Source organism: Dendrobates tinctorius, unplaced genomic scaffold, assembly GCF_039654945.1.
Source record: "Dendrobates tinctorius isolate UK_male_01 unplaced genomic scaffold, ASM3965494v1 ptg000035l, whole genome shotgun sequence".
Classification (NCBI taxonomy): domain Eukaryota; kingdom Metazoa; phylum Chordata; class Amphibia; order Anura; family Dendrobatidae; genus Dendrobates; species Dendrobates tinctorius.
The window spans coordinates 16,807,102-16,832,589 of NW_027361703.1; the positions used below are offsets into that span (position 1 = coordinate 16,807,102).

The 25,488-nt window shown below is 48.5% G+C and overlaps 1 protein-coding gene across 1 annotated transcript in view; it reads left to right on the forward strand.

Annotated features, from left to right (window-relative positions):
* IFRD1 (interferon related developmental regulator 1) overlaps nucleotides 1-25,488 on the forward strand; it is an 81,408-nt gene that overhangs the window by 47,275 nt on the left and 8,645 nt on the right. The window contains exons 4-9 of the mRNA XM_073573303.1: nucleotides 12,554-12,678; nucleotides 12,768-12,925; nucleotides 17,570-17,620; nucleotides 17,717-17,880; nucleotides 18,456-18,564; nucleotides 24,621-24,755. Coding sequence (XP_073429404.1) covers nucleotides 12,554-12,678; nucleotides 12,768-12,925; nucleotides 17,570-17,620; nucleotides 17,717-17,880; nucleotides 18,456-18,564; nucleotides 24,621-24,755 — 742 coding nt within the window. The remainder of the gene's footprint in view (nucleotides 1-12,553; nucleotides 12,679-12,767; nucleotides 12,926-17,569; nucleotides 17,621-17,716; nucleotides 17,881-18,455; nucleotides 18,565-24,620; nucleotides 24,756-25,488) is intronic.

The following is a 25,488-nucleotide window of genomic DNA, read 5'->3' on the forward strand; positions in this document are numbered from 1 at the left end:
GAAGTCTTCAAGAACCGGGCCCTCACACTATCCGGTTCGGGATGAGGGTTCTAGGAAGGATGGTGGCGACGATGGAAGCAATTCCGTTTGCTCAATTTCATCTCCGTCCCCTGCAGCATGCTCTCTTAGCGGCTTGGGACGGGAGTTCGTTCTCCCTCGATCATCAGTGCAGGTTGCCCTCTCAGGTTCAACGGGCGCTTCAATGGTGGACACACGACTCCTCTCCTTGTCAGGGGAAGCCTTTTCCCCCAGATCATTGGTTGGTGATCTCGACCGATGCAAGTCTTTTCGGCTGGGGGACTATCTTCTGGCATCACACGGCCCAGGGGCAATGGTCGCCTCAGGAGGCTCGTCTTCCGATCAACCTGTTGGAGATTCGAGCGGTGTGGTTGGCGCTGCAGCGTTTTCAGCACTTGCTAGCAGGACGTCCAGTCCGAGTTCAGTCAGACAACGCCACGGCAGTGGCGTACGTGAATCACCAGGGAGGCACACGCAGCAGGGCAACCATGCGCGAGAGAGCATGTGCTCCGTTGGGCCGAGAGGCACCACTCGGTAATCTCAGCAGTTCACATACCAGGTGTGGAAAATTGGGTAGCAGATTCCCTAAGCCGACAGGGCGTCGCGGCCGGGGAATGGTGCCTTCACCCCGAGGTCTTCCAGCAGATTTGCCAACGGTGGGGGACTCCAGACGTGGATCTCATGGCATCCAGGGAGAACGCCAAGGTGAGCACGTTTGTCGCTCGGTCTCAGGACCTGCGAGCGATCGCGGTGGATGCGTTGGTCCTACCGTGGAGCCAGTTTCGGCTCCCATACCTGTTTCCCCCGCTGCTGCTTCTCCCAAGGGTCATCAGAAAGATGAAGACAGAGGGGGTCCCGGCAATTCTACTGGCCCCGTCGAGTATGGTACGCAGATCTAGTGCAGCTCCTCGCAGACGTGCATTGGCGTCTACCGGAACGACCAGACTTACTGTCCCAGGGGCCGATCTGCCACCCGAACTTAGGGGCCCTGTGTTTGACGGCATGGCCGTTGAATCCTGGATTCTGACCCAGGCGGGATTTGGGCGTAAAGTGGTTGCGATAATGGTTAGCGCCCGGAAGCCGGCCTCGGCGAAAATTTATCATAACACTTGGAAGGTTTTCTTTCATTGTTGTCGAGAACACGGGGTTGCGCCATTATCCTTTTCGGTCCCCAACATCCTGGCTTTTCTGCAGCCCGGCCTGGACGCAGGGTTGGCGCCAAGTTCCCTTAGGAGGCAGATTTCGGCCTTGTCGGTCCTTTTTCAGCGAAAGATCGCTACCAATATGCAGGTCAGGACGTTCATTCAGGGGGTCTCGCATTTGGTGCCCCCCCTATAGAGCACCCATAGACGCCTGGGACCTTAACCTGGTCCTGGGTGTCCTACAGGAAGCCCCGTTTGAACCATTACAGGAAATTTCATTGTCATAGCTCTCCAGGAAGGTGGTATTCTTGGTAGCCATAACTTCCATTAGGCGGGTCTCGGAGTTAGGAGCATTATCTTGCAGAGCTCCTTTTCTGACTTTTTTTTTTTTTAAGGATAAAGTAGTCCTTAGACCACTGCCGCCTTTTCTGCCGAAGGTCGTGTCCTCTTTCCATATTAATGAGGACCTTGTTCTGCCTTCGTTTTGTCCAGCGCCAGTACACAGAGTGGAAAGGGCGCTCCACTCTTTAGATCTGGTAAGAGCTCTCAGGAGGTACGTGTCAAGGACAACACCTTTTCGCCAGACGGACTTGTTGTTTGTGATTCCGGAAGGGCGCAGGAAGGGTCTCGCAGCCTCACTATCAACCATAGCCAGATGGATTCGCCTAACTATTCAGGAGGCTTACCGTATTAGAGGCGCACCGATTCCAACAGGGATAGGGGCGCACTCTACTCGGGCAGTGGGCGCCTCTTGGGCGCTTCGGCACCAGGCTTCGGCAGAGCAGGTATGCAAAGCAGCAGCCTGGTCCAGCCTGCACTCTTTTTGTAAGCATTACAATGTGCATACTCAGGCCTCGTCGGATGCGAGCCTGGGTAGGAAAACTCTCCAAGCAGCAGTGGCACACCTTTAGACAGGAGGGCATGCGGCTTGGATCGGTGAGTTGTCCTCCCACCCAGGGACTGCTTTAGGACGAAAAACAAAACAAAAAACAAAACTAAGTCCAAAATGAGGGACTGCCTTATATCTCATAGCTGTTCCCTCTCACACTCTGCTGCCACCCCTGGGTTGGACTGCCTCCCTCTTCCCATGTTTGATAATAAGACTCTGTCCAGAGTAGTGGATGACCCATAACTTTGCGCTTGAAGCTCTGAATGGGTTGGTTGTGCTGCCACTGGTTTCTGCTGGATTTTATCTGCTCGTAGAGATTAAATATGCGTACTGTATGTAATTCCTGTTAGCTATGCTTTATAACTCCATAATGCAGGGTTCTGGAGGTGGCTAAATATAGGCGCGTGGGGAAAGGAATGCGGATTCCGATTATGTGCTCGGCTAGTCTGATATTGCATTCTGTTATTATAGGTAATCTTCCAGATTCAATACCTCAGAGCCTGCTGTGACTTGTACCACGCTGTCTCCTTGTGCTTCAGTCACACAAAAGAAATCGTTTGCTGTGAAGCTACAGGGAGCTCACACATTGGTGCTAATTGCTAGAGCTTCAAAGAGCTTGTTCCTTGGATTTTTAATTAAGGAAAACATGTCCACTCATGTCCACTCACTCTTTCACTCCACATACGTTCCTTTCTCTCACTCCGTTGCTCATACTCACACCGTCATCGTCGCTGCCCCGACATCTTCCTCCGCCGCCGCGATCCAGGATCCAGACGTTCTCCAGGGCGCCGACATGTTCTTGCGGGACGCCATCTTGGATGTCGTGAAGTCCCGCGAGATTCAGGATAGCGTCGCCGCAACAATATGTCGCTGGCGTGGACGACATCGGGATCCAAAAAGATGGCGTCGGCGAAATCTCACGAGATTACGCCGACGCCATTTTGGATCCCGATGTCGCCCATGCCAGCGACATGTTGCGGCGACGCCATCTTGAATATCGCGGGACTTCACGACATCCAAGATGGCGTCCCGCAAGAATGTCGCTGGCGTGGGCGACATCGGGATCCAAAATGGCGTCGGCGTAATCTCGCGAGATTTCGCTGACGCCATCTTGCATTCGTGAAATTGCGTCATTTACCTCACGCCGACTTGCTGTGCGGACGCTTGGCATTGCCTGTACCACCATAACTACTGCTGCCTTGGTCCTATGCCTGTTTACTGCCGGTGTCTAATTACTGGACCAATTTGCCTGTACCGCCATAACTACTGCCTTTGTCCTCTGCCAGTGTCTAATTACAGGGCCAATTTGCCTCTATCGCCATAACTACTGCTGCTTTGGTCATCTGCCTGTTTACTGCCGGTGTCTAATTACAAGGCCAATTTGCCTCTACTGCCATAACTACTGCTGCCTTGCTCCTCTGCCGGTGTCTAATTACAGGGCCAATTTGCCTCTACCCCCATAACTACTGCTGCCTTGCTCCTCTGCTGGTGTCTAATTACAGGGCCAATTTGCCTCTACCGCCATAACTACTGCTGCCTTGATCCTCTGCCAGTGTCTAATTACAGGGCTAATTTGCCTCTACCGCCATAACTACTGCTGCCTTGCTCCTCTGCCGGTGTCTAATTACAGGGCCAATTTGCCTCTACCGCCATAACTACTGCTGCCTTGCTCCTCTGCCGGTGTCTAACTACAGGGCCAATTTGCCACTACCACTTCATAACTACTGCTGGGCAATTACAGGGTCAATTAGTATCTGTTTATTCTACAATACTCCAGGACGCCTTCTTCACTGCCAGATAACTGCCAAATAGACTCCTTTACCTGTGCCAACATGAGTCATAACAAAAAGCATGCCAATGCCAGTGAAAGGAAAGCAGCTTTAGCACTACGACAAAAACAACGCCGTGCTAATGAGACTCCTGAGGAAACACACCATCGCCTTGAGAAGATTAAGGCTTATAAACGCCGTCGCCTCACACACGAATCCCCTAACTGTAAATCCATAAGATTGGCTGAAGAAGCCTCTGCACGCCGTCACCGCCGACAACAGACAGCCTCTTCCTCATCATTATTATTAGACTCACAACAGGATGCTTCCACATCAGCATGTGGAACAATTTACTGCTACACTTCATCCCATATGCCGTTCCCTGACATAACTAATCAGCAATCTGTTTCTGCCCTATCAATACCACCATTCAATACCGATGCACAGTATGCCAATGCCAGTGAAAGGAAAGCAGCTTTAGCACTACGACAGAAACAACGCCGTGCTAATGAGACTCCTGAGGAAAAACAGCATTGACTTGACAAGATTAAGGCTTATAAACGCCGTCGTCTCACACACGAATCCCCTAACTCTAAATCTATTACATTGGCTGAAGAAGCCTCTACACGCCATCACCGTCAACAACAGACGGCTTCTTCCTCATCTATAATAATAAATGCCCTAAGCAGCTTCCGGTTGTAACAACTTCCGTCCAGTTGTAACCGGTGACGTCACCACACACACGCACATGTTAACCCTCAACACACCACACCGCCTCAACACACACTCCTCTCACCTTTCACCTCCACTCACGTCCACTCACTCTTTCACTCCACATACGTTCCTTTCTCTCACTCCGTTTCTCATACTCACACCGTCATCGTCGCTGCCCCGACATCTTCCTCCGCCGCCGCGATCCTGGATCCAGACGTTCTCCAGGCCGCCGACATGTTCTTGCGGCGACGCCATCTTGGATTTCGTGAAATCCCGCGAGATTCAAGATGGCGTCGCCGCAAGAACATGTCGCTGGCGTGGACGACTCGGGATCCAAAAAGATCCATTTTGGATCGGCGAAATCCCGCGATAGTCAAGATGGCGTCGCCGCAAGAACATGTCGCCGGCGAGGACGACGTCGGGATCCAAAATGGCGTCTGCGAAAACTCGCGAGATTTCGCCGACGCCATTTTGGATCCCGACGTCGTCCACGCCGGCGACATGTTCTTCCGGCGACGCTATCTTGACTATCGCGGGATTTCACGATACTCAAGATGGCGTCGCCGCAAGAACATGTCGCCGGCGTGGACAACGTCTGGATCCAGGATGGCGCCGGCGGAAGAAGATGTCGGGGATCGTGGAGCAGCGGCGATGACGGCGTGAGTATGAGACGGAGTGAGAGAAGGGGTCGTATGTGGAGTGAAAGAGTGAGTGGAGATGGTGAAAGGTGAGAGGAGTGTGTGTTGAGGAGTGTGTGTGTTGAGGGTTAACATGGCAAGAGGTATGATGCTATCGCATCCTCCCGATGCGATAGCATCGGGCCATAATCTAGTTAAATTAGAATGTGCTTAGTTAGGCTATGTGCACAAGCTGCGGATTGGTCTGCGGATTTGTATCTGCGGAACCGCAGGTAAAATGACCTGCTGATTGGCCTGCGGTTTATCACCTCTACAATGGAGGAGATGGTAAACCGCAGCAGAATCCGCAGATAAGAAGGGACATGTCATTTATTTCTGCGGATTCAAAACCGCAGCTTTTCTGCAGTTAAAAATCCGCAGCATGTGCACAGGGGATTGTAAATCCCATAGATTTACTTTGTACTGTACACTGTCTGCAGAACTGCTCCAGATCCGCAGTGGATCCACAGCAAAAACCGCAGCGTTTGCACATAGCTTAATAAAGACTGTAAAAGCCAAACTGTGCAGTGTTTGTAATGAAACCCAATTGTAAAAAGGATTTGTATTCCGAAATACATAAAGGTAAAACCTTTCAGGGAAGAGGAAGGACCCCATCTATGAAGCTGCTGTCCACTAAAAGGTTAAGTTTTTTTTTTTTTTTTTTTTTTTTTGTTCTGAGACGACCCTTTTTATTCCCATGTTAAATTTTTGACTGAAACCTTTTAAGTAAAAACCAAATTTCTCCTTCGTCTCATTGGGGGACACAGAGACTGTGGGTGTGTGCTACTGCCGTCTGGAGGCTGACACTAGGCATACAAAAAACAAGTTAGCTCCTCCTCCGCCGCATACACCCACGCCCCGATAGCGGGCGGAAACCAGTTTTTTGCTTAGTGTCTTATGGAGGCACACGCAGTCTGGATCTCTCCAGACTATTTTTTTCTAGTTTACCATGAAGATGTGACAGGGGCGACGGATCCTATAGAAAGGGTCCGATCTCCCCAAACCAACAACGGGCGAGCACACGTTGAGTATCGCCTCCGCGTATCCTTTCCCGCACCGAGGGACATCTCTGGGACTTTTCCCCAGACATCTATTTTTTTCTTTGTTTTTTGTTTTATGAAGATAAGACAGGGGCAACGCATCCTATTGAAAGGATCCGATTTCCCCAAACCAGCAACGGGCGACCACGTGCGAGTATCCCTCCACGTTTCCTCTCCCGCGACGTGGGACATTAGGCCAGACTTAGCCCTGTCCACCCCTAGGTATTGAAACCATGGGCTTGTACAGAGGCACAAGACTAGTCTGTGCGGCTCCCATGACTCCACCAACGCATGACGGCGGTGCTGCATGGCGGCAGACGGTCCCTCTCCTCGCCCCTGCAAGGCGGTCGGAGCTAGGGTGCCTGCACCGTCTTAAACAGAGTACCTCAGGTATGTGCTGGAGCGAGTGGAGGGCCCTGGGCAGCGTTTTCGGAGAGGCATGCTTCCCCCCCCCCCCACCTTTCCCTCCGCTCCTCTAACCTGCTTCGCCTCCCTCCGGGTATTGGCGCGGGCCGGGAGACTGGGGAGCTGCAGCCGGATGGCCGAGGTAGCGATATGCAGGCGGGCGGACCGGCTCTAATTTAGCCCGCGGCTTCGGCCTGGGCCGCGGGCGGAAGCGCTGCACTGGGCGCATGTCTTCTCCGGCGCCGCCCCCCGTCAGCTGGGCATGGGGAGGCGGGCGGCCGGGGTAGCAGTCGGGCGGACCGCTTCTAAATTTAGCCCGCTGCTTCGGCCTGGGCCGCGGGCGGAAGCGCCGCCCTGGGCGCACGTCATTTCCAGCGCCGCCCCCCGTCAGCCGGGCATGGGGAGGCGGGCGGCCGGGGTAGCGGTCGGGCGGACCGCTTCTAAATTTAGCCCGCGGCTTCGGCCTGGGCCGTGGGCGGAAGCGCCGCCCTGGGCGCACGTCATTTCCAGCGCCGCCCCCTGGGGAGGCGGGCGGCCGGGGTAGCGGTCGGGCGGACCGCTTCTAAATTACGCGTGATGTCATTTCCGGCGCCCCCCCCCCATCTCCAGGGCGGGCGCCGGATTAAATTGAGGCCCCGGCGGCAAGGCAGGGTAGGCCGCGATCACAGGAATCGCAGCCTACCAGGAGTGAGGCGCGAACTGAAGCAGGGGGAGAGATGCGCAGGAGCGGGTAAGTGCGACCCCGTCCCGGAGCCACACTAGGGCACTACACAGTACCCTCCTCCCCCTCCGCCTACCCCCCCCCCAAACCTTTAAGGGATTTTTTGTGTGTGGGCCGACGCCAGCAGTATGTCTGGGAAAGGAAAAACGCACACGTTCCTTTATGCCGCATGCGTTTCCTGTGGGGTGATGTTCCCACGAGCGCAAACTATTAAGTTATGTGAAGCCTGCGACTCCGAACGCGCCCAGGAGCCCTCCCCTGCGACAGAGCCCAGGGGTCTGGATCCCCCAGAATGGGCGTTATCACTCTCTCGGTCCATGGTTTCGCTCACGAAGGCGATTAAGACCCTTCAGGCCCCGGATAGGGGTAGAGACGATGGCTCGCCTGTTTGGGAGGGGTCATCCACCTCACAAGAGCCTCTGGCCTGCAGGGGCTGCACACTCTCTAGGCAGATGCACAGGAAAAGAGCCCGTACTGCGTCTCCAGGCCCCTCCGGTGCCTCAGCATCCGTGAGTGCGGCATCTCGCTCACCGTCACCATTTTCTGGGAGCGAGCAGAGTTCAGGTGATGACTGGGAAGAATCCTTGGACCTGGATACCCCGGGGTACCGGGAGACGGTAGACAGTCTTATTGAAGCAGTCAATCAGACTCTGGGTATTGACGATGATGTCTCCCTAACCGCAGGTCATAAGGTATCCTTTAAGAAGACCAGGAGACCACATAGAGTATTTAGCACTCATCCTGAGTTTGAGGATATAGTGCAGCGGCATAGGTAACGTCCAGACAAACGTTTTTCAGGACAAAAAACGCTGGAAACAAGATATCCGTTCGCATCGGAACTTTGTAAAAAAATGGGCGGAATCTCCGGTAGTGGATCCCCCAGTGTCATGCCTAGCTTCAAGGTCCTTGTCAGTACCTAGCGGTTCTTCCATTAAGGACCCCACGGATCAACTCCTATAAGGTTTAGCTCGCTCGGTGTATGAAGCATCGGGATCAGCGCTCTTTCCTTCTTTTGCGGCAACATGGGTAGCCAAAGCCATGATGTCATGGTCAGATTCTTTAAACAAGGTCCTACAGGATAGAGATTTGCCGACGGAAGTGGCGGAGATAGCAAGTCAGATCGCGATGGCGGGTGACTATTTAATGCATCCTTGGATGCGGCTAATGGCGCGGCTGTAGTCTTTGACTTCCCTACCTTTTCAGGGTAATCGGCTATTTGGGGAGAAATTAGACAAGCTCATTTCAGATGCTACAGGGGGAAAAAGCAGCTTCCTTCCACAGCAAAGGATCAGGCCGCCTTTTCGTCAACCTCAGGCGCGCTTTCGAGCATTTCGCACCCCCAGGTGGATGGCAGCGGCCAGTACCTCCACCCCAGCTCGCTATAACCAAGACAAGAAGCGTCAGGTCACGTATAGAACCAACCCGTTGGGTAGGATGCGGGGCCGCCCGCCCAGATCAAGGGGGGCTAGGTCCCAGAAGCCCTCAGCGAAATGACTCGAGGCATCCAGTACCCGAGGACAGCAGAGTAGGCGGACGTCTGCGCAGGTTCTGCCGCGTCTGGGTCGTGGTGGCGCGCGACACATGGGTGGCAGAATTAGTGTGTTCCAGGTACAAAATAGAGTTTGTCAAAGATCCGCCAAGATGATTTTTTCTTTCCCGGCTTCCCAAAACGGAATCCCGGGCAGAGGCATTGCTAGGGGCCATCGAGGTGTTGCGGCGCAACAGGGTCATTGTCCCTGTACCAGAGTGCGAGAAGACCCAAGGATTTTATTCCAATCTGTTCGCAGTCCCCAAGAAGGACGGAACAGTAAGGCCGGTTCTGGACTTAAAGCTCCTGAACAGGTTCATCAGGGTCAGGCGTTTTCGCATGGAATCTCTCCGGTCGGTCATATCGTCCATGGAGCACGGAGAATATTTGGCCTCGATCGATGTCCAGGATGCCTACCTGCACATCCCTATTTTTCCCCCACATCAAAGGTTCCTTCGGTTTGCAATCGAGGGCCGGCATTTTCAGTTTGTGGCCCTACCTTTCGGGTTGGCCACGGCCCCCAGGATATTCACAAAAGTGATGGCGGTCGTCATGGCCGTTCTACATTCTCGGGGCATAGTGGTTTTACCGTACTTAGACGACCTCTTAGTAAAGGGGCCGTCCTTTCGGGCATGCGAAGAGAATGTGAGCATCACACTGGATACCCTATCTCGCCTAGGATGGTTGATCAACGGGAAGAAATCTTCCCTTACCCCAGCTCAGAGGATTTTATTCCTGGGGATGATTTTTGACACTTCCCGAGGGTTGGTAATTCTTCCTCAGGACAAGGCTCGGGCGCTCCGGCAGGGAGTCCGAAGTCTTCAAGAACCGGGCCCTCACACTATCCGGTTCGGGATGAGGGTTCTAGGAAGGATGGTGGCGACGATGGAAGCAATTCCGTTTGCTCAATTTCATCTCCGTCCCCTGCAGCATGCTCTCTTAGCGGCTTGGGACGGGAGTTCGTTCTCCCTCGATCATCAGTGCAGGTTGCCCTCTCAGGTTCAACGGGCGCTTCAATGGTGGACACACGACTCCTCTCCTTGTCAGGGGAAGCCTTTTCCCCCAGATCATTGGTTGGTGATCTCGACCGATGCAAGTCTTTTCGGCTGGGGGACTATCTTCTGGCATCACACGGCCCAGGGGCAATGGTCGCCTCAGGAGGCTCGTCTTCCGATCAACCTGTTGGAGATTCGAGCGGTGTGGTTGGCGCTGCAGCGTTTTCAGCACTTGCTAGCAGGACGTCCAGTCCGAGTTCAGTCAGACAACGCCACGGCAGTGGCGTACGTGAATCACCAGGGAGGCACACGCAGCAGGGCAACCATGCGCGAGAGAGCATGTGCTCCGTTGGGCCGAGAGGCACCACTCGGTAATCTCAGCAGTTCACATACCAGGTGTGGAAAATTGGGTAGCAGATTCCCTAAGCCGACAGGGCGTCGCGGCCGGGGAATGGTGCCTTCACCCCGAGGTCTTCCAGCAGATTTGCCAACGGTGGGGGACTCCAGACGTGGATCTCATGGCATCCAGGGAGAACGCCAAGGTGAGCACGTTTGTCGCTCGGTCTCAGGACCTGCGAGCGATCGCGGTGGATGCGTTGGTCCTACCGTGGAGCCAGTTTCGGCTCCCATACCTGTTTCCCCCGCTGCTGCTTCTCCCAAGGGTCATCAGAAAGATGAAGACAGAGGGGGTCCCGGCAATTCTACTGGCCCCGTCGAGTATGGTACGCAGATCTAGTGCAGCTCCTCGCAGACGTGCATTGGCGTCTACCGGAACGACCAGACTTACTGTCCCAGGGGCCGATCTGCCACCCGAACTTAGGGGCCCTGTGTTTGACGGCATGGCCGTTGAATCCTGGATTCTGACCCAGGCGGGATTTGGGCGTAAAGTGGTTGCGATAATGGTTAGCGCCCGGAAGCCGGCCTCGGCGAAAATTTATCATAACACTTGGAAGGTTTTCTTTCATTGTTGTCGAGAACACGGGGTTGCGCCATTATCCTTTTCGGTCCCCAACATCCTGGCTTTTCTGCAGCCCGGCCTGGACGCAGGGTTGGCGCCAAGTTCCCTTAGGAGGCAGATTTCGGCCTTGTCGGTCCTTTTTCAGCGAAAGATCGCTACCAATATGCAGGTCAGGACGTTCATTCAGGGGGTCTCGCATTTGGTGCCCCCCCTATAGAGCACCCATAGACGCCTGGGACCTTAACCTGGTCCTGGGTGTCCTACAGGAAGCCCCGTTTGAACCATTACAGGAAATTTCATTGTCATAGCTCTCCAGGAAGGTGGTATTCTTGGTAGCCATAACTTCCATTAGGCGGGTCTCGGAGTTAGGAGCATTATCTTGCAGAGCTCCTTTTCTGACTTTTTTTTTTTTAAGGATAAAGTAGTCCTTAGACCACTGCCGCCTTTTCTGCCGAAGGTCGTGTCCTCTTTCCATATTAATGAGGACCTTGTTCTGCCTTCGTTTTGTCCAGCGCCAGTACACAGAGTGGAAAGGGCGCTCCACTCTTTAGATCTGGTAAGAGCTCTCAGGAGGTACGTGTCAAGGACAACACCTTTTCGCCAGACGGACTTGTTGTTTGTGATTCCGGAAGGGCGCAGGAAGGGTCTCGCAGCCTCACTATCAACCATAGCCAGATGGATTCGCCTAACTATTCAGGAGGCTTACCGTATTAGAGGCGCACCGATTCCAACAGGGATAGGGGCGCACTCTACTCGGGCAGTGGGCGCCTCTTGGGCGCTTCGGCACCAGGCTTCGGCAGAGCAGGTATGCAAAGCAGCAGCCTGGTCCAGCCTGCACTCTTTTTGTAAGCATTACAATGTGCATACTCAGGCCTCGTCGGATGCGAGCCTGGGTAGGAAAACTCTCCAAGCAGCAGTGGCACACCTTTAGACAGGAGGGCATGCGGCTTGGATCGGTGAGTTGTCCTCCCACCCAGGGACTGCTTTAGGACGAAAAACAAAACAAAAAACAAAACTAAGTCCAAAATGAGGGACTGCCTTATATCTCATAGCTGTTCCCTCTCACACTCTGCTGCCACCCCTGGGTTGGACTGCCTCCCTCTTCCCATGTTTGATAATAAGACTCTGTCCAGAGTAGTGGATGACCCATAACTTTGCGCTTGAAGCTCTGAATGGGTTGGTTGTGCTGCCACTGGTTTCTGCTGGATTTTATCTGCTCGTAGAGATTAAATATGCGTACTGTATGTAATTCCTGTTAGCTATGCTTTATAACTCCATAATGCAGGGTTCTGGAGGTGGCTAAATATAGGCGCGTGGGGAAAGGAATGCGGATTCCGATTATGTGCTCGGCTAGTCTGATATTGCATTCTGTTATTATAGGTAATCTTCCAGATTCAATACCTCAGAGCCTGCTGTGACTTGTACCACGCTGTCTCCTTGTGCTTCAGTCACACAAAAGAAATCGTTTGCTGTGAAGCTACAGGGAGCTCACACATTGGTGCTAATTGCTAGAGCTTCAAAGAGCTTGTTCCTTGGATTTTTAATTAAGGAAAACATTGCATTGCCTTTTATGGCCTGGGGGAACACAAGGGTGGGGGCACATTCCAGGAGTGGACAGAAATGTCCTGACTTTATAATCAAAAATGGATTCTCCTTAGTCCCTCACAGTAACCATATTGTCATTTTCTGACTTACAGTGCAAAGACCAGACAAGCTGCCCTTGAAGGACTGAAGAGTGGGCTGTCATCTAAGATACTCTACGATTTCATCCTAGAAAGAAGGATAACGCTCACAGACAGTATTGAACGTTGCTTGAAAAAGGGTATGTAATCCAGTTAAGGCTTATGCACCGAGTGATTTCCCATGAGACGCTGTTCTTCAGTCGGTAAATGACTGCAAACATTTATCTAGGTAAAGGTGAAGAGCAGCGTGTGGCTGCAGCCCTCGCCTGCCTCCTGTGCTGCCAGCTTGGCTCTGGAGTGGAAAGTGAAGAAGTCTTCAAAACCTTAGCTCCAGTCTTAAAAAGCATCATCTGTGACCGGAGTGCCAGCATGCCGGCTCGCCAGGCTGTGAGTATTGCATTCGGTCAGCTGCGTCACACACATGTATAGGTGCAGGACAGCCAAGTACTCTGTTCACCTCATTGCTGGTTTTGTGCAAGGCTCAGTCTCCGCCGCCGCGAGTGATAAACTTTGCAGTCTGTTCACATGTAAATGAACAAGAGACTCAGAATTGACCTCTGCAGAGCCAATTGGCAACCTTGTAGGGCAGAAATGTTTGGATTAGGCAGGTAAATCTGATATAAAACGAGCTATTGAAGGGCAGAAAATAAGTTTTCCGTGTGTAGTGGTCTGGCTGTCCATACACGGACTCAAGGTGCTGAGTGGATGAGAAGCGTAGACGTGGTAGGAGCTCAGAGGAAGTTGACCCTATCCCTGTCTACAGGTCTGATCCTGAGACATAATTCTGTTGCCGCTTTGAGCTGATTATAGATTTACTGGTAGTGACTGTTCCTGTGAGGCTGTGCCCATGTTGCATTTTTGCTGTGTTTTTTCAGTGCAGATTTTTTACAAAACTTGAACTTCGTCCTGATGCCAGCGAAGTGAATGGGAAACCTGAAGTCTCATGCACACGTTGCTGAGTTTGTTGCTGATTTCACCCATACTAAAAAGTCCAATAATGAAGAATATTGTCCAGCGAATAGTCAAAAGATAAAATTTAACTTTTAATGTAAACAATGGGTAAAATTCCATTTTGATAATGTCCAGCACAATACACACAGGCTCAATGCTGCTAACGATCAACGCGTTTTGACCTGTGGGACTTAAGGTACTGTCACACTTAGCGATGTACCAGCGATCCCGACCAGCGATATGACGCGGTCAGGATCGCTGGTGCATTTTTAAGTGGTCGCTAGTGAGCTGCCACACAGGCAGATGTCACCAGCGACATAGGAGGGGTCGGGGGTCGCTACTTACCTGTCAGACGAGGCGATCCTGACGTCCTCCCGCGTCGCTCGTCTCCACAGCAGGAAGCTGACGACGAGAAACGGCCCAGGACGTTCTCGCGCGATCAGCGATAACCAGTGGGGAGCCGGTAGGAGGTAAGTATCAGATATAGCGATATCGTTATAACGTCACAAAAACCTGTGACGTTATAGCGATATTGCTAGCGCTATCGCTTAGTGTGACAGGCCCTTTAGTCATGATCTATTGTTTTAGCAGTTTGGCCAGGAATTTATAGTTCCTGTAGACGAGTTATCGACTACCTCCTCTTTATATGGAGTGGCACCCAGGAGGAGGCTGTCGAATTCACCGACCACATCAATAACAATTCAATTTAAGATTAACCTCATTTTTTTGATACTGAACATGTCAACTTCTTAGACTTGCAATTGAAAGGAGACTCTACTAATGAACAAATCATAATATCACCATATAAAAAAATGACAGCGAGCAATTCTATAATAACGGCTACATCTTGTCATACCAAACCTATAATAAACAATATTCCGTATGGAGAACGAAGCGTAATTGCTCACTTGAACACACATATTTAGTGGAATCTGATAACCTGTGCCAGATTAAATGAAAGGGGTTACCAATACGGCTCTTAAAAAAAGCACAAAAAAAATGTTTCTGACAAAGAAAATTTACAGATTAGTAAAAAGAAACAATTTGACAAACAGTTATTTTGTTACTTTCTCTACTAATTATAGTGCAATTATAAAGAAATAGTGGACATTATAAAAAAATACACCCATATTCAATCAGGATGCTAAACTTAAAAAATGTAGTCAGACGAGCCCCCACCCTAGGTTCCAACTAATCCCGAGTTTATTTTCCAGCGCCACAGAAAATTTGTCTAATGAAGGAACATGGCTCCACACAAATGGTTTCTTCAAATGTGGAGCAAACCGCTGTATATCATGTGAACATGCACTTAAAAAAAGGGAATTTAAATCTGCTTATAACTCAACTGTTTACCCAATGCGTCATTTTATAAATTGTAACTCCTCTTATGTATCGTATATTATAGAGTGCATTCAATGCAATATACAATACACAGGATGCGCTACATGTCTTTTAAAAAGCCGCATAAGGAGATCTCTTTCTGACGCTGCGAGTACTACAACTACAGGCATCTCGGCGACATCCAAGCATTTTCCAAAAAAACAAGGACAACACAACTGCTCTTAAATCCTATGGTATAGAAAAAGTGCAAAAACCGCATAGAGGGGATTATAAAAGAAAACTAATGAATAGGGAATCCTATTGGATGTTCACTTTAGACACTCAAATCCCACATGGATTAAATGCTAGGTACAATTTAATTTCGCTGTATTAAGTATTGCATAAAAAACAAATCTGAACTGAGAAAAGTAAGTTAATGTGTATGCACAATGTAAGTGCATATTAACACATGACCATTAACCAGAGAAAACAAAAAGCACAAATATCCTGAACTAAATAGTAAAAAATATACTGCAAATAATGCATAAAGGTAGTAATAATAATAATTAATAATAATGGTATTTAGTAAACATAATTTTGTTCAAAATAATGCACAAGCCATCCCGCCACGTCACGGCAACCCTTGTGGGACAGTCCCTACTCTAGTATTTAAAACCTTTTCACTTGCCAAGTGGCGTTAATGTGAATAAGGGTCGAGTGGCTGAACCACTAGTAACAGCTTAGGCCAGACAGGATGGTTTTCCCAGATGAGAAAGAGGGCGGTCACACCCATATATGCACTGAATGCACAATGAAATGAATAAAAAACAAATCTGAACTGAGAAAAGTAAGTTAATGTGTATGCACAATGTAAGTGCATATTAACACATGACCATTAACCAGAGAAAACAAAAAACACAAATATCCTGAACTGAAAAGTAAAAAAAAATATATTATTTATATATATATATATATATATATATATGTGTGTATGTGTGTGTGTGTGTGTGTGTGTGTGTGTGTGTGTGTGTGTGTGTATATATATATATATATATATATATATATATATTTGTTTTTTATTCATTTCATTGTGCATTCAGTGCATATAGGGGTGTGACCGCCCTCTTTCTGAGCTGGGAAAGCCATCCAGTCTGGCCTAAGCTGTTACTAGTGGTTCAGCCGCTCGATCCTTATTCACATTCACGTCACTTGGCAAGTGAAAAGGTTTTAAATACTAGAGTAGGGACTGTCCCACAGGGGTTGCCGTGACGTGGCGGGATGGCTTGTACATTATTTTGATCAAAATTATGTTTACTAAATACCCTTATTATTATTACTACCTTTATGCATTATTTGCAGTATATTTTTTACTTTTCAGTTCAGGATATTTGTGTTTTTTGTTTTCTCTTGTATTAAGTATTGCGTCTGGTTGTATTTTATTATTTTTAATGCATTTGTTTCACTTGTTCATTGTATAATATCTCATCTGTTTTTTGTTGTTTTTTTTTTACTGTGTAACGGCCCCGTCACACATAGCGACTCACCAGCGATCCCGACAAAGTTATCACCTTGTCAGGATCGCTGGTGTCGCTACATGATCGCTGGTGAGCTGTCAGGCAGCTTCACCAGCGATCAGGACAGCGACACGCGGGTAACAAGCGACGCACATCGCTTAGTTACCCGCAGTGTATCTTAGTTACCAGCGCACTGATGCAGGGAGCTGGTAACCAAGGTATACATCGGGTTTCTAAGGGGCGCGCGGCACTTAGACACCTGATGTTTACCTTGGTTACCAGCTCCCTGTATCAGCGTGCTGGTAACTAACGTACACATCGGGTTTCTAGGCGCGGCGTGCCCCTTAGAAGCCCGATGTGTACCTTGGCTACCAGCTTGCTGGTCGCTGGGCTCCCGCCTGTCGCAGGCAGCGATGCATGCTGACCAGCGGGAGACCAGCGACCCCAAAAATGTCCAGATGTTTCAACAACGATCAGCGATACCCGGCAGGGGGGCGGTCGCTGATCGCTGTCACACACAGCGATCTCGCTGGTGAGATCCCTGTTGCGTCACAAAACTTGTGACTCAGCAGCGATCTCGTGTGTGACGGGGGCTTAACACACATCCATACCCTTGTTAGCCTTAATTAACACAGCTGATTGTATGCAAATTACATACGAATGAACGCTCTACAGGGAATTATAAATTCCTGGCCAAACTGCTAAAACAATACATCATGACTAAGACCCACAGGTCGAAACGCGTTGATCGTTAGCAGCATTGAGCCAGCAGTGTGTGTGTACTGTGCTGGTCATTATCGAAATAGAATTTTAACCCATTGTTTGCGTTAAAATTTAACTTTTAATCTTTTGACTATTTGCTGGACGCTATTCTTGATTATTGGATTCTGCTGTGGTTGCTTCATCCTTGTCTGTGCGGAGCACTATGAAGCAAGCTGGACATCTAGATGGATTGGAAGTGGTGAGCAGACTTCTCCTATTTGTTCATACTAAGGAATGGGGAAAGTCTGCCCCAAAACTGCAATAGATGCTGATATTTCTGCACCAAATGAACTTGTGCACCCACCGTAATAGATTCTAGTGGAGTTCTCCCACCTGAATGGTGTCAAATGTTGGCACTAAATTGGCAGTCTGTGCAAGGGTTTGCATAAAGATTACAGGTGATACTTATAGTGAGAAGATTAAGGGCACAGGTCAAGGCAAAATGTTTGTTTTTGTTGGTAAATGTACACTTTGGTTATTTTAGTGTGCCGGTTATTTGGGTCTCTGCTGCTTCATTGCCACGGATGACATTGAGGTAAGACTGAATTTCTAAATGTAATCCAGCTGTTACTGCCGTTTCTATTAGATGCAAGCCCCAAACTGTAAGTTCTAATTAATAAAAATCTTTCAGGATTTGTACCTGACAATGGAGTGTATGGAAAATCTGTTCACCAAGCAGTACCACTCAGAAGGGGGATCTGAGAATGCCTCAGCACTTCACATCCAGGCGCTGCTATCATGGGCTCTCCTACTGACCATATGTCATAGCAGCGAGGTGAAGAAGAAAATTGACATGTAAGCATTCTATTTACAACATCCACTGATTCCTATGTAATTAGGGTGTTCTTTTTCCTATACTTACATCCTGACCTGGTCTCACCACCATAGCTACTATATTCTAACGTGATCAAGAAATGAACTTTGGCTTTTTAGGATAACCCATTTCTTGACTTTAGTTCTGCATCGATCTCTTTTGGCACGAATATGAAGTTTCATGATCAGCCAACTAAGTGGCCAACATATAACCGTCAGTGCCGATGTCAGTCCTTGCTGTCTGGGACTGATCCTTTCTGCTAGGACAGGAGTGTAGACTGATGAACAAGTCTGGCAATGTATCTCTTACCTTGTTCTTCTTTCCTCAGACACTTAACTTTAGAGGGAGGATCTCCTTGTCATTGATGCAAGCTGCTGCTCACAGCTAGCCCATGACCATATAGTGGTGATTACTGGCACCAATGGTCTGTCCATTGTGCAGCAGCTAGTCCTCCCAGCCAACCTGACACTACTTTTGCATGGATTTTAACCTAGTAGTTTGTAACTTTGGTATACCAGATTATACATCTATCCCCCCCCCCCCCCTGTTTTTATAGACATCTGTGTAAACTTCCACGCCTGTTGGCATGTGATGATGTGAACATGAGGATTGCAGCAGGGGAGACGCTCGCTCTCTTCTTTGAATTTGCGCGAGAAGCCAATGCGGTAAGTGCATAAATGTTCACATATTTCTACTCCCAACGCTGATCATGCCTCTAGTTAGTGAGGACCGTAGTACTTGAATGACTAAGCTGGACGTGATGAAATGGCTAATCAGTAGATTGTACTTTTATGGTATTCTGTTGGTGAGATGTTACTTATAACTTTATCGGAGAATCTTGCCGTCCACATTAGTTTTATGGAGAGTGACTCATGTTTTTCATATGTAAATTGACTTTGACCCCTTCACAACATATGACGTGTATGTATAAAGGCCCCGTCTCACTAGGATATCTCGGTAGCGAGATCGCTGCTGAGTCACAACTTTTGTGACGTAACAGCGATCTCACCAGCGAGATTGCTGTGTGTGACAGCGATCAGCGAGCGGCCCCCCTGCCGGTATTGCTGGAAGAAACCTCTGGACATTTCTTTGGTCGCTGGTCTCCCGCTGGCCAGCACGTATCGCTGCGTGTGACAGGCAGGAGACCAGCAATCAGGTGTAAAAAATAATAAAAAAAATAAAATATAGTTATTCTCACCTTCCGACGTCGCGTTCAACCAACCTGCCTCTCTCCACGCTCCGGTCCCAGTGATCCTTTGCACTAATGACCGCGAGATGTCACGGTCTCGCGGGATAACAGTCTCGCGGTCATTCGTGCAAAGGATCACTGGGACCGGAGCGTGGAGAGAGTCAGGACGGCTGAACGCGACGTCGGAAGGTGAGAATAACTATTTTATTTTGATTCTATTTTTTACAGCGATGGCAAGCGATGCCGGGCGCTCCGCATCGCTGTGCTGATAGCTGGTGAAGCTGTCTGTTTGACAGCTCACCAGCGATCACATAGCGACTTACTAGCGATCCTGACACCTTGATATCGGTTCTGATTTTCTGACTAAAATGTGTGGATTAGATAATGAATAATCCATGAGTAACAACTGATCCTAGTCTAAAACCCGTAGGGTTTGTTCTTACAATTTTTTAGCGCTGGCATTGCCTATTTTACTTTTTTTTTTTTTTTTTTTTTTTTTTTTATATATAAAGGTTTTTGCATATTTATCTGGAAACAGCTGCATTTCTCATTCTTGTATCCGGTTTCTCACCATATTAAGCAGCAGTGGTTTTCATCTGTGCTGAGGTTTGCTGGCAACTATAAACTGTGTGAGCAGGAATATTTGTTTTTGTACTTAAGCATTTTTACAAAGTATACAGTTGTGGCCAAAAGTATTGACACCCCTGCAATTCTGTCAGTACTCAGTTTCTTCCTGAAAATGATTGCAAACACAAATTCTTTGGTATTATTGTCTTAAATGAAAAAACACAAAAGAGAATGAAGCAAAACATTGATCATTTCACACAAAACTCCCAAAATGGGCCAGACAAAAGTATTGGCACCCTCAGCCTAAAACTTGGTTGTACAACCTTTAGCCAAAATAACTGACCAACCGCTTCCGGTAACCATCAATGAGTTTCTTGGGCTAGTTTCACACTTGCTTTTTTTTGCAGCGCGTTTTCCCGCGAAAAAACGCATACAAAAGCATACAACTGCTGCGTTTTTTTCAAGCATTTTTATGAGCATGCATGAAAAAAACGCAGCGTTTTTATGCGTTTTTAGTGCGTTTTTACCGCGTTTGCGTTTTTTCCAAACATTAGGTGGCCCCTCACACTAACCCAAACCATGACTTTACTAACCCAAACCATGACTTTACTAACCCTAACCCTTAACCAAACCATACCCTAACCCTTAACCAAACCATACCCTAACCCTTAACCAAACCATACCCTGATCCTAACCTTGACCCTGACCCTAACCCTTAACCAAACCATACCCTGATCCTAACCCTAACCTTGACCCTGACCCTAACCCTTAACCAAACCATACCCTAACCCTGACCCTAACCCTTAACCAAACCATACCCTGATCCTAACCCTTAACCAAACCATACCCTGATCCTAACCCTTAACCAAACCATACCCTGATCCTAACCTTGACCCTGACCCTAACCCTTAACCAAACCATACCCTGATCCTAACCCTTAACCAAACCATACCCTGATCCTAACCCTAACCCTTAACCAAACCATACCCTGATCCTAACCTTGACCCTGACCCTAACCCTAACCCTTAACCAAACCATACCCTGATCCTAACCCTTAACCAAACCATACCCTGACCCTAACCCTTAACCAAACCATACCCTGATCCTAACCCTAACCTTGACCCTGACCCTAACCCTTAACCAAACCATACCCTGACCCTAACCCTTAACCAAACCATACCCTGATCCTAACCTTGACCCTGACCCTAACCCTTAACCAAACCATACCCTGACCCTGACCCTAACCCTGACCCTTAACCAAACCATACCCTGATCCTAACCCTAACCTTGACCCTAACCCTAACCCTTAACCAAACCATACCCTGACCCTAATCCTGACCCTAATCCTGACCCTAACCCTGACCCTAACCCTGACCCTGACCCTTAACCAAACCATACCCTGATCCTAACCCTTAACCAAACCATACCCTGATCCTAACCCTTAACCAAACCATACCCTGATCCTAACCCTAACCCTGACCCTAACCCTTAATCAAACCATACCCTGATCCTAACCCTGACCCTAACCCTAACCCTTAACCAAACCATACCCTGATCCTAACCGTAAGCCCCCTTAACTAACCCTAACTCTAACCCAAACCCCTAAATTCCATTGTCTAAACCAGGGGTCCTCAAACTTTTTAAACAGGGGGCCAGATCACGGTCTCTCGGACCATTGGTGGGCCGGAATATAGTTTAAAAAAAAATTAGCACCAAATTCGTAGGCACTCTGCACATATCTTATTTAGAAATCATAAAACAAAATAGGAACAAATACAATGTTAAAAATGAAGAAGTAAAGTTAAATCATCAAACTTACCGATTCTTTTGGGTTCTTCGAATATCCTACACTTCGAGTCAATTTTTTCTCTTTCTTGATATCATTGTTTCCTAGGGATTCAAAATTGCTATTAGTAAAATACCAACATATATACAGCGCTACAAAAACAATATACCAGCAATAAAATTGCCCATACAGAGACATACAGACTGCACTGCCCATCAATGCAGCCTGATCAGTGCCCATCAAAGCAGCCTGATCAGTGCCCATCAATGCAGCCTCACCAGTGCCCATATTGGTGGAACTCCACTTTTACCTCAGGCTCAGACTAGTGTGGTGCAAGAATCCCCAAGAGGCAGCATTGGTCCCTAAAAGGCAGGTAAATGTCCCCAGTAAGCAGCACAGTTCCCCAATAGGCAGCACAGGTCCCCAATAGGCAGCACAGGTCCCCAATAGGCAGCACAGGTCCCCAATAGGCAGGTAAATGTCCCCAATAGGCAGGTAAATGTCCCCAATAGGCAGGTAAATGTCCCCAATAGGCAGGTAAATGTCCCCAATAGGCAGGTAAATGTCCCCAATAGGCAGGTAAATGTCCCCAATAGGCAGGTAAATGTCCCCAATAGGCAGGTAAATGTCCCCAATAGGCAGGTAAATGTCCCCAATAGGCAGGTAAATGTCCCCAATAGGCAGGAACAGGTCCCCAATAGGCAGGAACAGGTCCCCAATAGGCAGGAACAGGTCCCCAATAGGCAGGAACAGGTCCCCAATAGGCAGGTAAATGTCCCCAATAGGCAGGTACAGGTCCCCAATAGGCAGGTACAGGTCCCCAATAGGCAGGTACAGGTCCCCAATAGGCAGGTACAGGTCCCCAATAGGCAGGTACAGGTCCCTACTAGGCATGTAAACGTCCCCATTTTGCAGCACAGGTCCCCAATAGGACCCGGAGTTAAAAAGAAAAAAAAAAAAAAAAAAAACAGTACTCACCTATGTCCCCTGCTGTTCTGAAGAGGCGCCCGCTCGTCTCAGTCTTCCGGCATAGGCGGCGTGACGTCATTAGGCCGAGCAGGCGGCGTGATGACAAACACGTCGTCTGTGTGGTCTCTGCTGCATACTGAGGGCTTCACAACGCCTTTCCTCGGCGCCTCGTCCCGCCCGCGAGTTTTCACTCTGCAGTCTAGTTCTTTAGTGGGCGTGTCAGGGGGGTGGCAGTGTTTGTGAGCTGCAGCGCTGATTGGTTCATCACGGCTGCAGTGCTGATTGGTTCACCACGGCAGTGAGGGCGGTGCAATCAGTGCGGTTAATGTCAGCCTGGCCAGGGGCCGGATAAAAGTCCTTCGCGGGCCGTAGTTTGAGGATCCCTGGTCTAAACTAATGGTAAAAAAAAAAACACATGTGCAAAAAAAGCATACATAAGCATGCCAATGCGCACATATGCTCACCATAGACTTATAATGGGTGTCTTGCTGTAAAAAAACGCATTGTGCGCGCATGCGTTTTTTTGAGGCAAGTCGGACGCCCAAAAAATGCAACAGGTTGCATTTTGTGCGCCCGAGCGCATACCGCAAAAAAACGCATGCGCGGAAAAACGCGTACAAACGCATGTGTATGCGCACATAAGCGCATCCCATGCAAAGTATAGGAAAAAAACCGCATGCGCTATTTAGCGCTAAAATACCGCGAAAACGCAAATGTGAAACCAGCCTTACAATGCTCTGCTGGAATTTTAGACCATTCTTCTTTGGCAAACTTCCAGGTCCCTGATATTTGAAGGGTGCCTTCTCCAAACTGCCATTTTTAGATCTCTCCACAGGTGTTCTATGGGATTCAGGTCTGGACTCATTGCTGGCCACCTTAGAAGTCTCCAGTGCTTTCTCTCAAACCATTTTCTAGTGCTTTTTGAAGTGTGTTTTGGGTCATTGTCCTGCTGGAAGACCCATGACCTCTGAGGGAGACCCAGCTTTCTCACACTGGGCCCTACATTATGCTGTAAAATTTGTTGGTAGTCTTCTGACTTCATAATGCCATGAACACGGTCAAGCAGTCCATTGCCAGAGGCAGAAAAGCAACCCCAAAACATCAGGGAACCTCCGCCATGTTTGACTGTAGGGACCGTGTTCTTTTCTTTGAATGCCTCTTTTTGTTTTCTCCTGTAAACTCTATGTTGATGCCTTTGCCCAAAAAGCTCTACTTTTGTCTCATCTGACCAGAGAACATTCTTCCAAAACGTTTTAGGCTTTTTCAGGTAAGTTTTGGCAAACTCCAGCCTGGCTTTTTTATGTCTCTGGGTAAGAAGTGGGGTCTTCCTGGGTCTCCTGCCATACAGTCCCTTTTCATTCAGACGCCGACTGATAGTACGAGTTGACACTGTTGTACCCTCGGACTGCAGGGCAGCTTGAACTTGTTTGGCTGTTAGTCGAGGTTCTTTATCCAACATCCGCACAATCTTGCGTTGAAATCTCTTGTCAATTTTTCTTTTCCGTCCACATCTAGGGAGGTTAGCCACAGTGCCATGGGCTTAAACTTCTTGACACTGCGCACGGTAGACACAGGAACATTCAGGTCTTTGGAGATGGACTTGTAGCCTTGAGATTGCTCATGCTTCCTCACAATTTGGTTTCTCAAGTCCTCAGACAGTTCTTTGGTCTTCTTTCTTTTCTCCGTGCTCAATGTGGTACACACAAGGACACAGGACAGAGGTTGAGTCAACTTTAATCCATGTCAACTGGCTGCAAGTGTGATTTAGTTATTGCCAACACCTGTTAGGTGCCATAGGTAAGTTACAGGTGCTGTTAATTACATAAATTAGAGAAGCATCACATGATTTTTCGAACAGTGCCTATACTTTTGTCCACCCTCTTTTTTTATGTTTGGTGTTGAATTATATCCAATTTGGCTTTAGGACAATTCTTTTTTTTTTTTTTTTTTTTTTTTTTTTTTTTTTTCCATTTAAGACAAATTAAATGGAGATAATAATACCAAAGAATTTGTGTTTGCAATCATTTTCAGGAAGAAACTGAGTATTATCTGACAGAATTGCAGGGGTGTCAATACTTTTGGTCACAACTGTACATATTTTTATTAATTATATTACATGCCAATAAGATTGTAGAAGTGTATGTTTTCTTAAAGTTGGTAGTATTCAAGATGTAAAAATGTAATTTAACATCTGCTTTTTTTTACCTTAGGACTTTTATTATGAAGAACTTGAAGCTTTAACGGAAACATTGAAATCTTTGGCCACTGACTGCAACAAACACAGAGCCAAAGTAGATAGGAGGAAACAGCGATCAGTTTTTCGAGATGTCCTTAGAGCTGTAGAGGTGAGTAAGGGTCCCGTTACACATAGCGACGCTCCAGCGATCCCGACAATGATATGACCTGGTAAGGATCGCTGGTATGTCGCTAGTAAGCTGTCAAACAGGCAGATCTACGCAACGATACGGCGATCCGTATACGACCTCGGCGGTCGTTGGGACCTTGTCACACAGCAGCTATTCTGACGACTCAGACCTCGATAGGCGTGCTTCAGCGTTGCCTTTTCCACGCCCCTCTGCTCCGATTGGTGGCCACTACTGCGCTATCACTACGCGGTTTGCTTCAGCGTCCCTGTCGGAGTTGCTAGCGCGCTATTTATTCGTGGATCCACAGTCACTGACACGGGGACACGCGATTATTATAACTGTACATGTTAATTGTTATGACTGCATATAATTGATAGCTGACCTATAAAAGGAAACGCTACAAAGATCCTAATTTGAGACCACCAATCGGAGCTGAGGGGGCGTTTAAATTGAAAGACAAAGCAAAACCACACCTGTGTCCCTGAGTTCTGAGTCGCCAACGAGGTCGCTCATAGTTATGTCAAACACAGCGATGCATGCTGGCTAGTGGGACACCAACAATCAAAAAATGGCCTAGGACATTTGAGCACGATCAGCGATATCGCAGCGGGGGGCCGGTCGCCGCTATGTATCACAGGTAGCTGTTGCGTCACAAAACCTGTGACGTTTCAGCGATCTCGCTATGTGTGAAGTACATTTAAGGGTGATCATC